General features: G+C 42.6%; 2 protein-coding genes across 3 annotated transcripts in view; both read right to left on the bottom strand.

Annotated features, from left to right (window-relative positions):
- The window catches only part of LOC117159593 (RNA-binding protein fusilli), a 28,630-nt gene extending 17,462 nt beyond the window's left edge, over positions 1–11,168 (bottom strand). Inside the window, exons 1-3 of one of the 2 annotated variants that reach the window (XM_033339569.2) lie at positions 10,459–11,168; positions 1,630–1,824; positions 1,203–1,431 (exon numbers count right to left, since the gene is read on the bottom strand). In XM_033339569.2, the coding sequence (XP_033195460.1) occupies positions 1,203–1,431; positions 1,630–1,824; positions 10,459–10,605 (571 nt within the window). In that variant the 5' untranslated portion in view covers positions 10,606–11,168. The remainder of the gene's footprint in view (positions 1–1,202; positions 1,432–1,629; positions 1,825–10,458) is intronic. The other variant, XM_033339570.2, reaches the window with a different exon arrangement.
- A 4,909-nt stretch (positions 11,169–16,077) lies between these two features.
- PIG-B (phosphatidylinositol glycan anchor biosynthesis class B) lies at positions 16,078–17,612 on the bottom strand. Its single transcript, XM_033339596.2, has one exon. The coding sequence runs from the start codon at positions 17,610–17,612 to the stop codon at positions 16,143–16,145; it is 1,470 nt and encodes a 489-aa protein (XP_033195487.1). The 3' UTR covers positions 16,078–16,142.
- Positions 17,613–17,675: the final 63 nt, after the last annotated feature.

The following is a 17,675-nucleotide window of genomic DNA, read 5'->3' as shown; positions in this document are numbered from 1 at the left end:
AGGTAGCCATCTGCATTACGAGGATTATTTCCCTTTTTGGATTAAATCTCACTTATGGATATATATACGATTTCTACAGCTTTCACACGAACGAAAAAGAACATGAAATAAAGAAGCGATTAAACCAATATGTATCAATATACATATAACCATATGTAAAGGCAGACTTTTTACTTTAATCTCAAAGAAACAAAGAAAGATAAATGTGTTATATATACTACATACGAGTATATGCATAATAAATGTCTGCTATTACTAATATCCACGTGTGTTAAAAAAGAAGGGACATAAATTATTATGTAATAATATTACAATTAACAAACAATTAACAATTTCGAATAAAAACGAATAAAAATACGAATAAAAACGTGCAACGAAATGAAATCATACAGATCCACGAATAGATCTTTCAACGCGTATACATGCTAAGAATAAGGAAAACATACCTCGGGCTTAGATTGCAATTTGTATTTCGGAAAATTATGAGATCAGAAATGCTCTTGTTTGTCTGATACACGAAGACCGAGACAGTAAATAATTACACACTTTCGCACATTATTCAAAAGTCTGCTTCGTGATGATTAAACACATTCGAGGAAGTGACTTATATTTTGTTATATTCGAATATATGGTGGACTGGTAGGAGCGCGATTAGCACGATATGTACACCCTCCACTCGCTTATAGACTGACTTTACGCCAAGCAACGCAGCGGCTAGTTCGTCGTCAGGTTCGTCGAATATGTTGGATTCGAGTTCTGTCGCGCCGCCTAACGGCCGCACGCCTTGGAATTCTCGTTTCGACCATAGTCGTCGCCTTAAGGCAGTCGTACTGTATCGAAAACTAAACTTTCCAACTTTGAACAACGAATGCTTCGCATGGGACGACCAACCGTGTATTAAAAATTCGCTACGCAATTCTACCGACGTATTCGCGGCATGTAACTCTTAATACGCTTCTTTATTATTTTCCTGCTTTTTTTATTTTTATTTTTTTCTCTTTTTAAGTGTAGAAAGTTTCACACGCCTAAAATTCATCGAAATATTTTCGTGCCGTGACTCCTCAAGAGGAAGTAATTTGATCCTATGACCGTACATCTGTCGCGGGGTACGCTGCACCAAGATAAATGATTATGCGGACGAATGTAGAAGACGACGTAAAAATCGAATAACTTTGTTTTTAATAAAACTTGGAAAAGGATACATTCCATCATCTCTTGTATTCCAAATGTCGAGAGCTCTCCATGGGTAGAGTAGCAAGCAACGAATTCCTTCCGGAGATCGTGAAAGAGGGTATAATGTTCTGGCAGGTTGATGTCTTTGTTGCAGGCCTCTGGATGTAAGCATTGTCTCATCGGCGCCTGGCCGTCTACGACGAAACGTGGTGCGGAACCGGACGTCACGCACGACATGGCGGACCACCATGCTTCAAACTTTTATTAAAAATGAATATTTTCTTTTTAATATCTCGTACGAATTTGAATTGTACCTGTATATTCTTCCATATTCTCTTTATCGTTTATCAGGCTATAGATACAAATGGATCTGCGCATATCGCGTTCATATATGTATATATTTCAACGATCTGGAAACATTTTCAAACTTTCTCGATAAAAGATATACATAATCACCTTCTCGATAGCTTGCTCCAGAGGAATTCCGTGCTCTCGAAGATTTCTTTCGGATAACGCCGGAGCGTGTGCTAACGCTACTTCGCTGATGACTCCACTACTTCCGGCAATCGCCGGATTGTCGCTACCGGTTCCAGGAGTACAACTTTCGTCCATTACCATCGGTCGTACAATATACTGTTGCCTTCCCATTACCTGTAAAAAATTCACAAATAATGTATTCACAAATAATTAAACGCGTAGCATTTCCACTGAAACGTTTCTCGTGACAAATTTTGGTCAAATAAAAAAGATGTAAATAATGATTCACTAAAATATTTCACGCAAGATTCGGCGATACGTTAATGTTTCAATAACGTGTCTAAATGAAAAACGTTTAGTGTATATGTTGTGTCGTTCGATCGAAAATAGGTAGAATGTATTATACCGATATACCGAGGCCAATAATCTCAATGCGTTAACAGTATATATGACACACGCGCCAGTGACTATACAACGCGCCAAGCACGAACTACGATCTACACGGTTGCATATACACAGGGGTATATCGATAAAACGAGCAACAAAGATTTATTGTCAGCGTTTACCTGATATTTCCATTTTTACAAGCAATGAGTATTTTGTTAATTCGCGTGTTGTGACGTGGCCATGAGAAATCGTAGTACCAATAACAAACTGCATCGCTCTTTTCGCCCTTGTTTATATAAGCATGGACCTGAACCCTAAATCACCTTCATATCGAGACACAACGATTATATCGGACTCGAATGTTCGCCAAATAGTCATGTAGAAAATATTATCCCGATGCTGTACGAAAAACTTTCTCTAAGGAATAGCTTAATGGTCGTAGATATCTTTATTATACGTTCGATAAGTTAATTGTATATTATCTATATCGTTATTTTATCGGTATGTAATGTGTAATTGGATAGTTTTGGGTGCAGTTGATCGATCATTCGGATGCTTGGATTTATTTCTAACGACGGAATAGAAAGATTGATAACGATTTTTAAATAAGACATTACTATTCGCTTTCGACCGCTTATATAAAAGCCTCGCTATGTCTCGTAACGTAGCATAGGATTATCTAAATGAGTTTAAAAATGGCATACTACGCGTCTTGGTAATTGTACAATAAATCGTTAATTATGACTAGGAATTTAGAGTAATTACTCGTATCACGCGAAGGACGGTAAAGACTTGGAAATAAGCATTGGAAAAAAAGAAAAAGGAATAATAATAACGTATCGTAAACAACCGATTTCAGCATTCTATTCGGCAAATCGTTACGCCTTCAAACTTTTACCGCGTTTCGAATACGAATAGAAAGTAACGACCAGTTGGAAATGAAAACATTTTCATCGAAACGGACTGAACAATGCGAACGCCGAATCGGATTTCTCAATTCTAAAAAAAAAAAAAAACACGAAAAACTTCATCGTGTCTAGTTTCGAGAGACGATCGTTAATTAGCTATACAAGACGCGCCGGGGAGCGTTAAACGAAAACATTGCGTAAAGAAAGGATTACGTAAATCGTCGCTCTTTAATAAATAAGAACACACGAAAATCTCAACAACGAAGCACCGAAGAACGCTATGGAAAACATTTTCGTTAAAAGTTTCCGATTACGAATTTTCAGTTATACTTGTAATTTCTTTATGCTCGCTTTATGCTCGCTTTATGCTCGCTTTATGCTCGAACATTGCTATCGTTGAGAAATACATCTTTTTATTAGACTTTCAACTACAGTGTGCTTTCGTACGGAGACGTTCAACGTAAAATATATCGCAAAACGCGCAACCTCGGGGTGCGTTTATCGAAGTCCATAGCTAAATGCATGTTCGAAGACGTCACAAACAGCAAGAAACTTAATAGGCAGGTTGTTCGAGGCAGGGTTAACGGATCAAGGTAGTTTGATGTCGAGCGAGCCATCGTCCCGGATTATCTCCGTCGATAAAGCTTCGTCGCGTAACTAGCAACGTAAACTATACGTAAGCAAACCAGTATCATACATATTTACATAAATGTTAATTATTAGCTATTAATTATATAGTCTTACGTAGTCACTGGTACGAAGATTAAAAATGTCACACTCGAGGCGATCGCAAATTTTCCTATAAAACTCGAAGATTCTCTGCCATGTTAATAAGTCGATGTTTGTTAAACGTGCAAAATAGCCAACGTGAAAGGTTTAGCGTATTTTTAGAAGATAGAAGGACGTTCGCGTTGCGTTTTGTGTATCTTTGGTTGAAACTCCTAATCCTAGAAAAACGTTTCACAGCAAATTCAGAGTAAAATCGTCGTAGTTACCTGTCCCGGATAAATCTTTCGAAAGTCTTTTGAAAATCAAAACGGGACCTCTTCAGGCATTTTGTTCGACGACCTACTCGTAAATTATTTCTAAATTGAATTCTTTTCTTCCACGCTTGTGCGATAGGTTCTTATTTTCAGGAATTCATTATCTCAATAATGTAACGACGCCGTAGCAGAAATTTTGTATACGTAATACAGACTATATCTACATGTACGAACAGTGTAAATATTCATATTTTATAAATACGGCATATGTAGAAACGTTGTTCCCCCTATTTGGCACGTATCGTGTATGCGATATAAATGCAGAGATCTGTGTACCACTGATCGTATACGGACTCTGATAATGAGATTCAAGTTTTCGAACGGAGATTAAGAAAGGAACGATGATATTTTAAGATTAGAAATTGTCCTCGAAGGACGGACGAAGAGACTGTTCCGTTCGAGTGTTTCAAGGTAAGCTATCACCTTGGCAAGGTGTGGGCTGAGAAGGTGGATTTTTCGAGACCTGTTCTCGACCCAAACGTTCTTGACCCAATACGCCGATGAAGAATTTTATTGCAGAGATTTTTGTTTTAAAGGATTTCACGCTTTTGAACGTCCGTCTTCGGTCCTGATCGAATTTCGCAGCGCCCTACGAGTCGAAGTAGATATTTAAGAGAACAACGAATTCGGCAGCGATGTAACGCGATTCGCGATGCTTTTCTATTAGAACTTTGTTCGCACTACGATTTCTTCTAAACGCGTAGATATACGCGTATACGTGGATAGTCGCGGATAGGGAAAAGAAAATAAGAAAATTTTAGATTAAAAAAGAACAAAAGTGACAATATGTATACACGGTGGCTGGTATTTAAGGTGTGACAAGTCGGAACGTCTGTCGCGCGCGAAGCAACAAGGGCATAAACGTGAAGCGTAAAATGCGATTCGAGGCGAACTCATAAATTGCAAATAGAACGAGCGCAGTCGAGGAACGATATTTACCGGGGTAGGAACGGGGCAGGCGGTCAAAAGTCGCGATTTGCGTTGCTTACAGAGGAACTGACTTGCCCTCGTCGAGGACGACGAAAACAGTACGAGAGCAACAAATTCCTTCGTAAGAAAAGAAATTCTCGTATGTCGTACACGTACGTGTAATCGTACTGTACTAATTCGATTAAAAAATGTTAATGGGACATCGTTAGAAGGAAATTAGGGTCGATCGTATTTGTTAATGTCGCTTAACGTCGGAACTACCAGAGCGGTATAAAAATACCTAATCAGTTTGTAATTTTCTGTAGAAATTTGATGGATTTTTAACGATGTATTTTTAAGAATTTGAACCATGTTCTACCGTGTTAATGTATTCTTTTTTTTTTCTTTTTTTTTCGTTTCTTTCGTCGCATATCTTTCATTCCTTCGATACAGGTTTTACGTTTTAATTCACGCTAGTCTTAGCGTCGATATCTCGAAAAACAGCTTCAACTACCATATTCGACTATATCGTAAAGGCGAAGGTAAATATAAGGTGACCCATTAAGATACAAATATTCGAGAAGAAAAGTTGTCACTCCGTCTGTAAAACAATTCTCTTGGAAAGTTACGTTTATCGTTACTACGAGCCGCTGGAAAGTTAATCGGTTGAGCGGCTTTGTGCACGTTTCAGACGCGCAGGATAATCGAGATCGTTATTTCAATCCCATCGTGGAGTGGGGACAGCGGGGCAGGGGATTTCAACGTCCGCTAAGCTCTCCTCGAATCTTTTTTCCCACAGAATATATTACGTCTTAGCGGTATTTGTGAGACTGCGACGCGACCACGTCGACACAAAGAGGGAGAAACTATGGAGGGAAGAGAAAAAGGTGGTTTCGGAATGGTGGACCGGAATGGGGCGGTCGGATGCGAATAATAGGCTGCGCGCGTAATATCTAAAGTCCAGGAAACCGAAGAAAATAGAGGAAGAACGGAATAATGGAATAGCTGTTCCGAACGTATGCACGGCCGAGTAAATATCGAGCGTTTGCAAAACCGGCGAACGTAATGAAAATTCATGCGTCGACTTCGTACGACGTACAACGACTTACCATTGTATTTACACATTTCGAACATTCCGCCGAACATTCGTCATAGAAAACTTTTGCAAATATTTCGTGCCAACTACGCGGAACTTTTTCGAAAGTCTATCGGCGATGTAGCGAGACACGATTATCGTCGCTTCAGTTTGACACTTTGACGCGAGATACAGTTTACTGTAAACTTCTTGCAAGATCCGTAAAGCTGATTCTATAAAGTACGTATATCGGGACTCGATATAATGGATAATTGTTTGTTCAAATATTTTCCCGACTTCCGTGAATAGGCACGTTATCTCCAAGTTTCTATGTAGCTACATAGGAAGATTCGCGTCAAGATTTACCAACGTAGCCACGGACGTAGTCGAATTTCGTCATAGCGCCAACCAAAGTTCAAAGTGTTTTACATAACGTCGAATTTTCATTGTATCTATAAAGGTAGGGTCGACGAAACGTCACGCGCGATGAATTAATACCGGAGCATAGGTATTTCGGGAGGAACCATAGGGAATAACGCAGAAGGAAACAAACGGCAAAGGGTCAAGCCTATAAATTAATGCCGCTCGTTACAGTTCGACTCGAATGATCGACTTCGAGCACCGGAAACGAATCACGACAGCCGAGTTACGCAAGCGTTCTTCCAACGAATTACGATGCGATCAAATTAGAATCGGATAGAACAATAGTGGAAACGAAAGCTTTTCCAAGAGATCTTGAATCTTCCAACGCCAGGTACAAGAACCAGGTTCGCCAATTTCCAACTTTTAGTTTCCAGTTCAACTACGAGGAATATAAATATATGATGCTTAAAAAGGAAACGAAAAAGCGAGAACGTAGACTCTTATTGGGATATTAATTACCGTGATGCGTTCGTCGTAGCGTTCGTATCGGATAGAATTGTAATCTAAAAGATACAAACGGTTGGAAAGAATTTCATCGGGTTCGCTAAATATTTCTTTCGTTCATTTAGCATCGCGAGTACGTAATTTCGTACTTTCTATCAATCTATTTCGTACTTTGAAGTTAACTTTTAAAGCGGCAACGCGTCGTTCGATTGCCTCCGATTACAGACATTACGCGCGTTAAAGACGCAGCCCCGGTCCCGCGTCGTGTTTTCGTTCGCTCGAGTAAAACCACGCGATGCCTATTCTTTTCGCGATTCGAGACTACGGAGCGCAATCTTGATTTCCAGGCCTAAGTCAACGTCCTCTCTTTTCACACGGCAACGGCGAAGCGACGTTTCGCGAATCTTTGGCGAAATAAGCGGCCGCGTACAGAGAGGTTACCGCATTCTTAATGCGCGAGCGGAAAGCGAGAGGCACAACCTGCGTTTTGTAACGCGACGATAAAAAAAACTCGAGACAGAGGGGCGTATGTAATATTTATCGAGGCGTTCAACCGACTTCTGAATATCCGAGAGACCGTATATCTAACACGTAGCGAACTTTGTTGCTTCCATCGAAGCAAGAAGGCGAGTTTCCACGATTCTCCGTTTCGGAGCCAACCGAGTGACTGGAAACTTTCGTTCGACGGGCTTTCCCTATCCTACACGAATCTTTCGATACACTTTCTCCGAAAACCAGTCGATTTACGCAACGAAGATGCTACGTTAATACGAATTAGTCCGAGATCAACGAGCTTGCCGCGGCTCGAATTTTGTCTTACCAACTTATAGCGCCGTACGATAAGATACAAACAGATAAGCTTTATTTTTATTGATAAAAATTTGTCAATAGTACGTTACGTACAAAATATCGACTCGAACGATAAAATTATCGTAATGCTTTGCGATGTCAAAGATAGGCGTTCCATGGAAATAATTTATTGACATACAGCGTTCTAGGCAGCAAGGAAAATGCGAGCCGCGGCCAACCTACGGCGTTAACCTACCGATCTACCTGTAGTAAGAGACTTTTAATCGAACCTTCCTTCGTACCTGGCATCGACTTCCTTAGTTCGTCGAATAGGTACGTGCATACTCTAACGTTTCATATTTCCAAAACGCGTCGATCGTCCGATTACGGAGAAGCCGAGACTGTCGTTCGCAAGAAAATTGAGGTCAATTTAACGCGATTCTTACGTATAAACTGTATTTTTAATTACTATCGCGATTACACAGAGATATAAACGCAGTACTAAAGTGTCATTAAACTCGTAAAATCAATAAAATCCGGCTAAATATCGCGTCTTCGAGTTTACGAAAGGTTTCGCCGATACGCGCGGCTTGTCCAATCCGCCACCAGTTGCTACCAATAGTCGCGATTTCGATTACATTTCCGGGCACGCGGAATCCATTGTAAATATCGGTATAACAAATGTCGACTTCTATTTACATCGATCAACCCGAGAGTCTGTCGCTCGTCGCGCGAACGGCGCTCGGGAGAAAAATCTGACAGGCGGGACGATTCGGACGATGAAACGGTCGCAACGACGAACGACAAACGACGACGACGACAACGGGAATAGGTATACGAACACGGGTATGTACCTATCGGTTGTCGGATTCGCACCAGGTTCTGGCGAAGCGAGAGGAGCTGACCGGCGGCGGCCATTGTCCTCGATGGAGCTCGATCGGAGATAGTCAGGTATGTGACTCGAGGGGGAAAAAGGAAACGATCGTCCAGCTGGAACTCGGGCGCACTCGTGCAAGGCGGTTTACAACAAAGAATAAAGAAAACTAGGCACACCTGTTGCCGCGCCGGATGCTTCCCGATTTCTCGATTTCGCGCCACGGGAAAATTCGACTTTGATAAATTCGGCTTGCGACTCGACTCGTCGTCGTCGTCGTCCGAGTATTGGAACGAGCTATTAGACGAAACGTGTAAAATATACGAGTATACGAGCGAGTAAACAAGCGGCAGTTTCCTCCGGTCTCTCTTTCAGCGATCTCGTAGCAAGCTTCGGATGTTTATAGTCGTAGGGATTATGGGCATGCGACAGGTAAAAAATCGGCAACGACTGGCCGGAGGGAAGTTTCTCGAGGTCCGAGAAGTATGTTGAAACGGAAACGATTCGAACGTCGTTTAACTTTGAATATCAACGCAGAGCCGTTGATGGAAGCGTCGGTCGACGAAGTTCCACGATGACGAACAAAGACGTCGATGTCGTTTTTGACAGTATCCGTACATCGAAAGTCGCTGATACAACGCGCTTACTCAGACTACCAGGCTTACGCTATCTCGATTTATTGCACGACCCCAACAACCAGCTGTAGAGATACTTCGAAGCTATTTCTTCGGGTATATTTACAAAAGATCGCGCCGGTCGAAGGTCTTCCGTTTTAACTTGGACGCGTCGTTGACGCATCGTAAACTCTGCACGATCGGAACGAAAGCATCGGCGATAACTGGAAACGCGTACTCTATGTAACGTCGAAAAGTAGAAAATTGTAAGAATTAGGATCGATTAGGAAGAAAGTCGAAAGAGGAAGAGCGCCGGTATCGTAATATGGCAGAATTAACGAGAGACGGAGTCCATGGCGCCAGATAATCTCGATGGCAAAGCTGGAGCTAATGGACGACCTTTCGAGGGCGCGACGCTCCGCCTCCACCGGATAATTCGAGAAACAATGGCAGCCGGAGACATGCAGAGGCACGGCGATACGGCGGCACGGCGGCACGGCGCGGTGCCAGTGCAACGCGCACCAAGATCGACAACGGTGAGGAAACGTTCGTGAAAGTCGAACGATACGTCGAATCGTTTCCCGTGTCGCGACTTCGACGAAACGATCGGTTAAAGGTATACACGATCGCCCGTTGAACAGCGATCGGTTCGAATCGAACGAAGAAATACGAAGGAAAAACATCGCCGTGTCCGACGAGGAAACTCGAACGACGATTGTCCGCTGTGAAAGAACACCTTTCGAGCCTATTATTACAGCGTATGTGAATCATTTTCCGTGATCAACGTAAAGATCGTTCGAAGACTCGCGTACGTACGTAACATAGATCGATGCATATGTCACTTGGATGGTCGTAAAAAGCGCATGCAACAAACGCAAACGACGGGAATCCGTGAATCATTTTTAGCAGTACGTACGGCTGAACTTTATCAAAAGGCAATTTTAGCGCGTTAGTTGGCAAACAGTTGGCGTAATCAACGATTTTCTTTCTTCCTACCGCGTACGTATCTCTGATTTTTCCTCCAAACGGTAGCGAGTAATTCGACCGACGCAAATTGAAATACGTATCTAGAAAGTTGTTGCTAGAATTCCATTCGAACGCCGAGCAAAGTTCGCAAGAATATACATATTCTATGAACTATATATTCTTATATATATATATATTACTATATATATATATTACTATATATACATATATATAATAAACCGTCTGTTTTCAAACGACTTTGACGATTGACAAATGGACGAACGAGCGTAATTTAAATTTACCTTATCGTTGCTTCGACGATCTTTCGTTCGTCTTTCTCTTAAATTTTGCTTAAACCATCGGCGTAGAAACGTACCCTGTTCTGTTGCACGTCGATGAGCACGTAAACCAACAGCGTGATCTCTTCCTCGTCGGAGCCGAGAGCATTACCCTGGAGACCCGCCGTCGCCACATAAAGGGCGACCAAGTGAGTCGGTCCCCTCGTAGCGGCCTGCGTCTGCATCGTGCCAGGGTCTACCTTTCGTTGCCGTCGCTATCCGTCCCGAACACTACTCACTTCTGGGTCAACGTACACCTGAACCCTGTTACCTATCGAAGTAGCACACTTCACCGTGCGGCCACGGAACGTACGACACGTAACCGTGTCCTGGACGAGGCCGAAAAACTAACTCCACGCTTAATACTCGTGTTATTATCCTCCGGCTGTCCTCCACCTGTCAGTAAAACCTTCACCGTTCCACTTTAAAGCTCGATCACGTTCTTCAACACAGACTACTCTTGCTATCCTTTTTCAACGACATCGTTGTCTTATTTATTTTTGAGGTTAAGGATCGACGACCGTAATCCCCGGTCCGTAGGACGATAGCGCGATGTGTCTACGGTGTTGGCGGCGCGCCACGTTCGCTCACGGCTCTCGGGTATCGCGACGATAACAGGACGTGTACCGGAGCCCGGGAAAGTGGCCGCGCGACTTAAAAATCCGTGTTTCCGCGGCTCTATCACCGTCGACGAACCGCCGCGCGTCGCGAGTGGCAAGGTATCGTGCAACACTGGCCAACCCCAACCGTTGCGCGCACACGTCGTCGTTGCCTCACCTGGCGACTGCGCATCGAACCCGTCGTCGCTCGTTGGCTAGCAGGACAGACCCTCTTGCTCGTTCCCGTGCTTCATTTCCCGCACGGTGAACTCACGCGCACGTACGCGCAACAAGGACGCGCAGCCCGGTGTTCGCTCGGCCGAATGCACGCGACAAGGACCGAACGAGGCACGTTGAAAAAACGCGGAAATTACCAGCTAACGAGGATAACGCGACGCACGGTACGTTTCGCGATTCGAGAAACTTCTTCCATCGAATATACGTGGAAGTATACGTGGACAGCGTTTACGAGGATTCCAGGTGCAGATTCCAGTTTTAGGAACGGACGAACGAGCGAGCGTCGTTGCACGTTGCCAGCAGCGAAAACGCAACGTAGCCAGGTTAAAAGAGGCAGAGAAGGGAAAGGCAGGTCAAAGCAGCGACGCACTGGCCAGGTGCGCAGACATTCCACTCGCTTTGCGGTACGCTCGCCCCGCTTCCCCCGATTCCCGCGATTATTTTCCACCTGGAGCGCCACGTTTTACTTTTTCATGGCGGACCATGGCGAGCGATAGGTAAACGCGTTCGATACATCGAACCGATCATCCCAAGCGATAGCGTATTCGCGCGTATGAATGAATCCTCTCTCTACTCCGATCCGGATCCGTTCGGACCAGGAACGCATACGGATGCCCGATTGGAGGAGGTGCGACAAGGGCAAGGTGGAAGGTGGTGATCGCGAGCAAAGAAAAATGGCGGCTAACCGAGGCGCGCTTCTTCCGAGTTATAAAGAGGCTCTATAACTGATCACAGGTACGTATAGGTAACGTCGACGGTGCCCTCGATTCGAGGTGCTCCCTCCATAACGCGATCACGGCCTTGATAACGTGCGTGTACGCGACAACGCGTCTTGGTCTTACTTCGCTCGTCCCTACCTCTCTTTCCATCTTTCGCTCCGGGTTTCTTGGATTTTTAAACGCGACCCGCGAATGTGTTACGCTTTGAAAAGTCCTCGAATACTCGATACTCTGTGCGATTCTTCTTTTTTCTCTCTCTCTTTTTTCTTTTTTCTTTTTCTAAAACAATCCGATCGATTCGCTCGCGTCCGATTACGTTTACTTATCTACGGAAATAATAATAATAATAATAACGATATAATAAGGTAATTATCCGCGAGAGTACTATGAAACCGCTTTCCTTTCTTACCTTACTTCGCCTACTGCGAACGGTAACGAACGGACGAACGAAAACTACGAGTCTGCTTGTAAACAATTCGTATTCCAGCTTACAGCATAGCGGCTGTATTTACAACGGTAGAATTACAAACGATGATCGTATATCGATTATCGATTCCATCTCTTCGGAGATACATCTCGTTATCCGTTGTGTGGAAACTCGTAGATCCGTTCCAAGTTCTTTTCGTCGAAATCACGCCCGTTTATATCCCTATGCATCTCTCTTAAAATAGATCTCTATTTAAAACTGACCAAAGCCATTTAAGAATCCTTGATCCTTCGCTGCGTCGTTCTAGAAACCAGGCGATCGTCCAGGTGTCGTGTCGAGTCGTGTCGAGTCGTGTCGTCGTGTCGTCGTGTGTGAAAATTAACATTCCAATAAAAAAAAAAAAAAAAAAAAGCGCCATAGCGAAATACGCGATATGTAACAGTACGTAGGCATGTACAGAGTTTACGTTAAATCGACCTAGGAAGGTGAAGGAAAGAGAGCGAAGGAAAGCCAACGAACAAGAGGTTGACGCGTGGAACGCGTGCGGTGGGAAGACGGGAGAAGAACGAAGAAGAGCTACGTAGAGACGGAGAAGCGGAAAACGGGAAAGCGATCGTCGTTGGATTTGGTAGGAATATCCGTAGAAGCGAAACGCTTAGCGCTATGTAAGAGCGACGACGTCGTGACAGGGAGACCGGATTGGTCGGTCACCTGTTGCCTGCCTGCTGTGATTGGTCGGGCTCGACAGCGCGTAACGACGGCCAGAGGAGGACAAGTGCACCGTCGGCTGCTCTATGATGGACCAACATCGAAAATGGACATAGTCGTACACGTATAAACCTTTGTCCTTGCTCGCGAACAAATCAACTACGTTGTTATTACCACACACCTTTTTGCTATTCGCCATTCACGTAAATTCGTTCTTACGTTCGATACGTACGTTTTACGTGCTCGTATATCGCAGCGGACATTATCGCTTCGACGTTTATTTACGAGCTTAGTCTTTCGCTGCATTCTACCATATAAATATTTATCAGCGTTACCTTCGAATTATTTACGTTTCTCGAATAAAGGTAAAGTTTAAGTACCTATGCGGTAGTACGACAGATAAAGAAAAGATATATGTACGTACATATACGTACGTATATCTAATGCGACAGCGGGTCTAATATTTGCGATACGACTATCGTGAAACACGAAATTACAAATCGACGTTGCGCATACGACGGCACGTATGGGACGGAACAGCAGGGACGAAATCCTTGTACACGCGGCGGAACAGGTGTACAAAGTTCGCGCGAACAGGCGATGGGAATCGCGCGAGACCAAAGTCTACGCTCGAGGAGCAAAGTCTGCGCGGACGATGGAAGGAAAGCCGGTTCGCGATATCGGACTCTGAACTTTTCGCGTTACATTCGTATTACTTCCACGTTGGCGAGTGTTACGCTGTTCGAGAATAGACGCGAATATTAAACGTCCCGCGTATATTCCTAATACGTGGCGTTCTCCGACGATTCTCTTTTGCCCGAAAGAGGCGAGGATTGAACGTTCGTAAAGGTCCCCACGAGCCTCGTTATTCTCTTAGTCGATGAATTAGACACGACAAAAGGCGGTTGATTCGTTTATCGAGCCTTCGACGGTCGCTCGTAAACGAGGCAGAAGCGCGAGAGGGCGATACGAAAAAGAAAAGTTGCTCGAGTTAGGGACACCTGCCGAACAACACCTGCTGCTTCCTAAAGCGCGTTTCAGTCTTCTCCGGGCAAAATTACGATTATTCGTTACGATAACGTTGCGATGCGAAAGTTAACTCGAAAGAGATAACCTGTATCAAAAGAACAAATTCTGCTTACAAATCAATATAATTGTAAATATATTACGACAGGGTCACCGTATAGCTTAACCTAGTGACGTTCGCCAGCGTGAAATTAATCTACCGCTCCGATGCGTATCGTATCTCGTTTCACTAATAACTTTGATATTTTGCTATTTCGTCGAATTGACAGGCCAATGGGAGGGACCGACAACGATCGATAAAATACAGCGAGGAGCCGCGAAACGTAAAATAAAATCTGAAACACTCGAAATCTGAAAATTCGAAAACACTCGGAAATTTCTTACTGGACCGAAACGACATCGGTCGATCCTTCCTTTTTCTCGAATCGTCTCGAGATATTACGTCGCAACAGCTAGGCTGCCTATACCTCGCAGGATGAAACAATTCGTTTTGGATGCTCTTTCACGAGAGAGAGAGAGAGAGAGAGAGAGAGAGAGAGAGAGAGAGAGAGAGTGAGGAGGGGCAGAGAGAGGGAGAGAGAGAGAGAGAGAAAAGGAAGGGGAGCGGATTCACCGTTGCACAGAACTTTCTCCCCGGCAAGGATTATACTCGTGCCTTTCGTAGCTGTACGTAACTTTCAAACCATCGCAAATCACGATGCCTCTTCCGCGATGAATCGCGTTCCTCGTATTATATTTAAATCGCGCAACGTCGTTCGAATCCAACGAAGAATAGACGTCGAAGATGCGTTCCGAACGATAAGTCATTTGAGATTCTTTCGACCGATCGAACGAAGGATAAAATGAAATTTCTAATACGGAAAGACAGCCATGAAAGAAGAGTGGTATCGCGATAGAGGAAAAGGACACGAGAGGAAGGTGAGAGAGAAGAAGACAGAACTGGTCGCTGACCCGCTCGGAACGTTGACTCCATGTAGTCAGTCCCCTCTTTATATTTTCTTCCATCCCACTTGCACCATCTTACCGTACCTTCGATTATAGCCACAAGTTACCTTACTTTACTTTGCGTTACTTTACCATGTCCGCCTTTCTTTATTCGCGGTTACGATCGCTATATTCTCGGACTTAGCGTCTTACCGATAACTCTCTCGCCTCTACTTCTCCTCGTTTCTCTTCCCGTTTGGCCGATTCTCTTCTATTTGTCTCCGCTCTATGTATTCTTCCTCCGTCTTCTTTCCTTCAAATATATTCCATCCGACATATAACGTAGATACGATAGAATTAATCTCAAGAAAATTTCCATTTATTTTGCTCTATTTGTTGAAAATTAAACAGCCAGCTGTCAAGTAACTGTAAAACCTTATTCTCTCATTTATCCTATTTTATTTGATCTCTTATTTATATAGACTGCAAGTTATTACGTACGTAGATACGCGATAGTTAAGTATTTAGATATCTAATACCGTAGATTAGTATTATATTTACCAACGATACATGTCATCGGCGTTGAACAAGTGCCGTTAGGATTATCGTCCTTGCGTAAGCTTTCTAAATAAGATGCAAGCCTTTTATGGTAACGGTATATGCTTATCTCCCATTTCTCGGCAATTAGAAGACAAGTGAATTTCTAAATCATCGAAAGTCAAATATAACGGTCGTCTGATCGTCATTGTCCGTGGTATAGCTTTAGTATCGTCAGTGGTTTCGTAAAAATTTATCCCAACCCAAATTTATATCGATCCTTCGTCCTACAAATTATAAGACGAGACATTACCGCCCGAGTAATCTGTTGATATTTCTAAGGCAAAGATGTCTTGCGCGCGTAATTATTTTCACTTATCGATGAGTTAACGAGATTCGTGAAAATATTTATTTCGGGAAACAAATAAAAACAACCAGTTAATAAATAGCGTGATACAGGTTAAGTGGTGTAACCATAAATAACGGTAATAAAGAATAATTTACTAGCGCAACAAAGCAAATACATATTTTCGTTTAACGAGTTCTCATTTACGCTTATACACATAAATGTATTTTCCATAATTCGATTGTGGAAAATGCGCATAAAAAATTTGCGACCTCAATCGATAATGTTTCAAAAATCGGCGTATTTTCGGTACGATATGATCAAACGATATTACATAATCGGGAATTGTAGTATTTTTGTTACTGCTATAATTTTCATCGAGCCACTGCATTGGATTTGCAAAAAACGTGTCGGCTTCGTCCATATAGCTTACGTTATTGGTAAAATTAGGTTCGCAAGTTAGTATTTTGGTAGATACGTTCGTATGTAAATGACTGTATAAAGGAGTAGCGTGACAAGGAGTGAGAAACAATATGTTGCTATTATCGGTGTTAACAACTTCCTTATGAAGCAGATTCATTAGATCCAACGATCCACGTTGATGTACTAAACCAAAGTAGAGGCCAGGTAACACGTTGGTTAGTACTAATAGCCCCACAAAAATATTTCTTGCCGTTTTTATAAACTTTGCGTTCAAAGAGAATGTACACGAGGTACATACGTATATGCACATTGGTAAAAGAGGTAATAAAAATCGAAATTCTTTATGGGCCAACAAAGAATAGATACCAAATGTCCAAACTATAACGACTAACATAACTGCTTGACGGTGAAAACTGGATGGATGTTTCGTTACTTGAAAAATACATAATAGAAATAAAACATAATGGCACCCTAAAAGTACCGGTAATCCACACACCATATACCATAATATATGTTGAGTTCCATATAAATCACCGACCTTATAAAGTACGTTTACACGAAAGAATTCCCAAGGAGAAACAGTTAACGTACCGTAATAGTAGCTATCCAATAATATCGAACTGAAACAACAGATAATACATATTACACTGTATCGACTTATTAGCGTCAACTTGTTTTCTAAACTTGTACATAAATGATAAAGACATAAAGGCAACCATATAATAACAGCGGTTGGTCTGATCATACATAAAAACCCTACGATCCAGAAATAGTTTATGCTTCTAATATTACTGTCACGCCATGGAAATATCGATAAAGCTATCATGGTGAATGCAGTTTCTAAGGTATTAATCAATGTACGAGTGGCGCAATAATACCAGTACCAGTTTATGCATAAACTATACAGTGCCCATTTATTCTTGGACCACTCGTAGAATTTGTATTCTCCGTAAGCACTGATCGTTGCTTGAAGTACTCGAGGTACCGTTGTTAATATTGTTACATAATCCAATGATATCGACGCTAACGCTTGATATATAACGGATAACAAAAATGGATATATGTAACTGCGAATTTTCATGTCCCACTCCCACGTAACATATCCATATCCAAATGCTAAACGATGAGCAACTTCTAATGATTGCCAATATTCATCCGGTACATGCGCGGTTTGAACCACGAAGACAGAAATTAACCTCCATACTACCAAATAAGACAACACTCTTCTTTTCTTCGATATATGCATCTCTTATGTTTTGAAATAGCTCGTTAAATATAAGAATGCCTTTGAATATTGCGCAAAACGTAT

This window comes from Bombus vancouverensis, chromosome 8 (genome assembly GCF_051014615.1).
Source record: "Bombus vancouverensis nearcticus chromosome 8, iyBomVanc1_principal, whole genome shotgun sequence".
Classification (NCBI taxonomy): Eukaryota; Metazoa; Arthropoda; class Insecta; order Hymenoptera; family Apidae; genus Bombus; species Bombus vancouverensis.
Note: the sequence above shows the minus strand (reverse complement) of the source record. Positions and strands in the feature narration are given on the sequence as shown.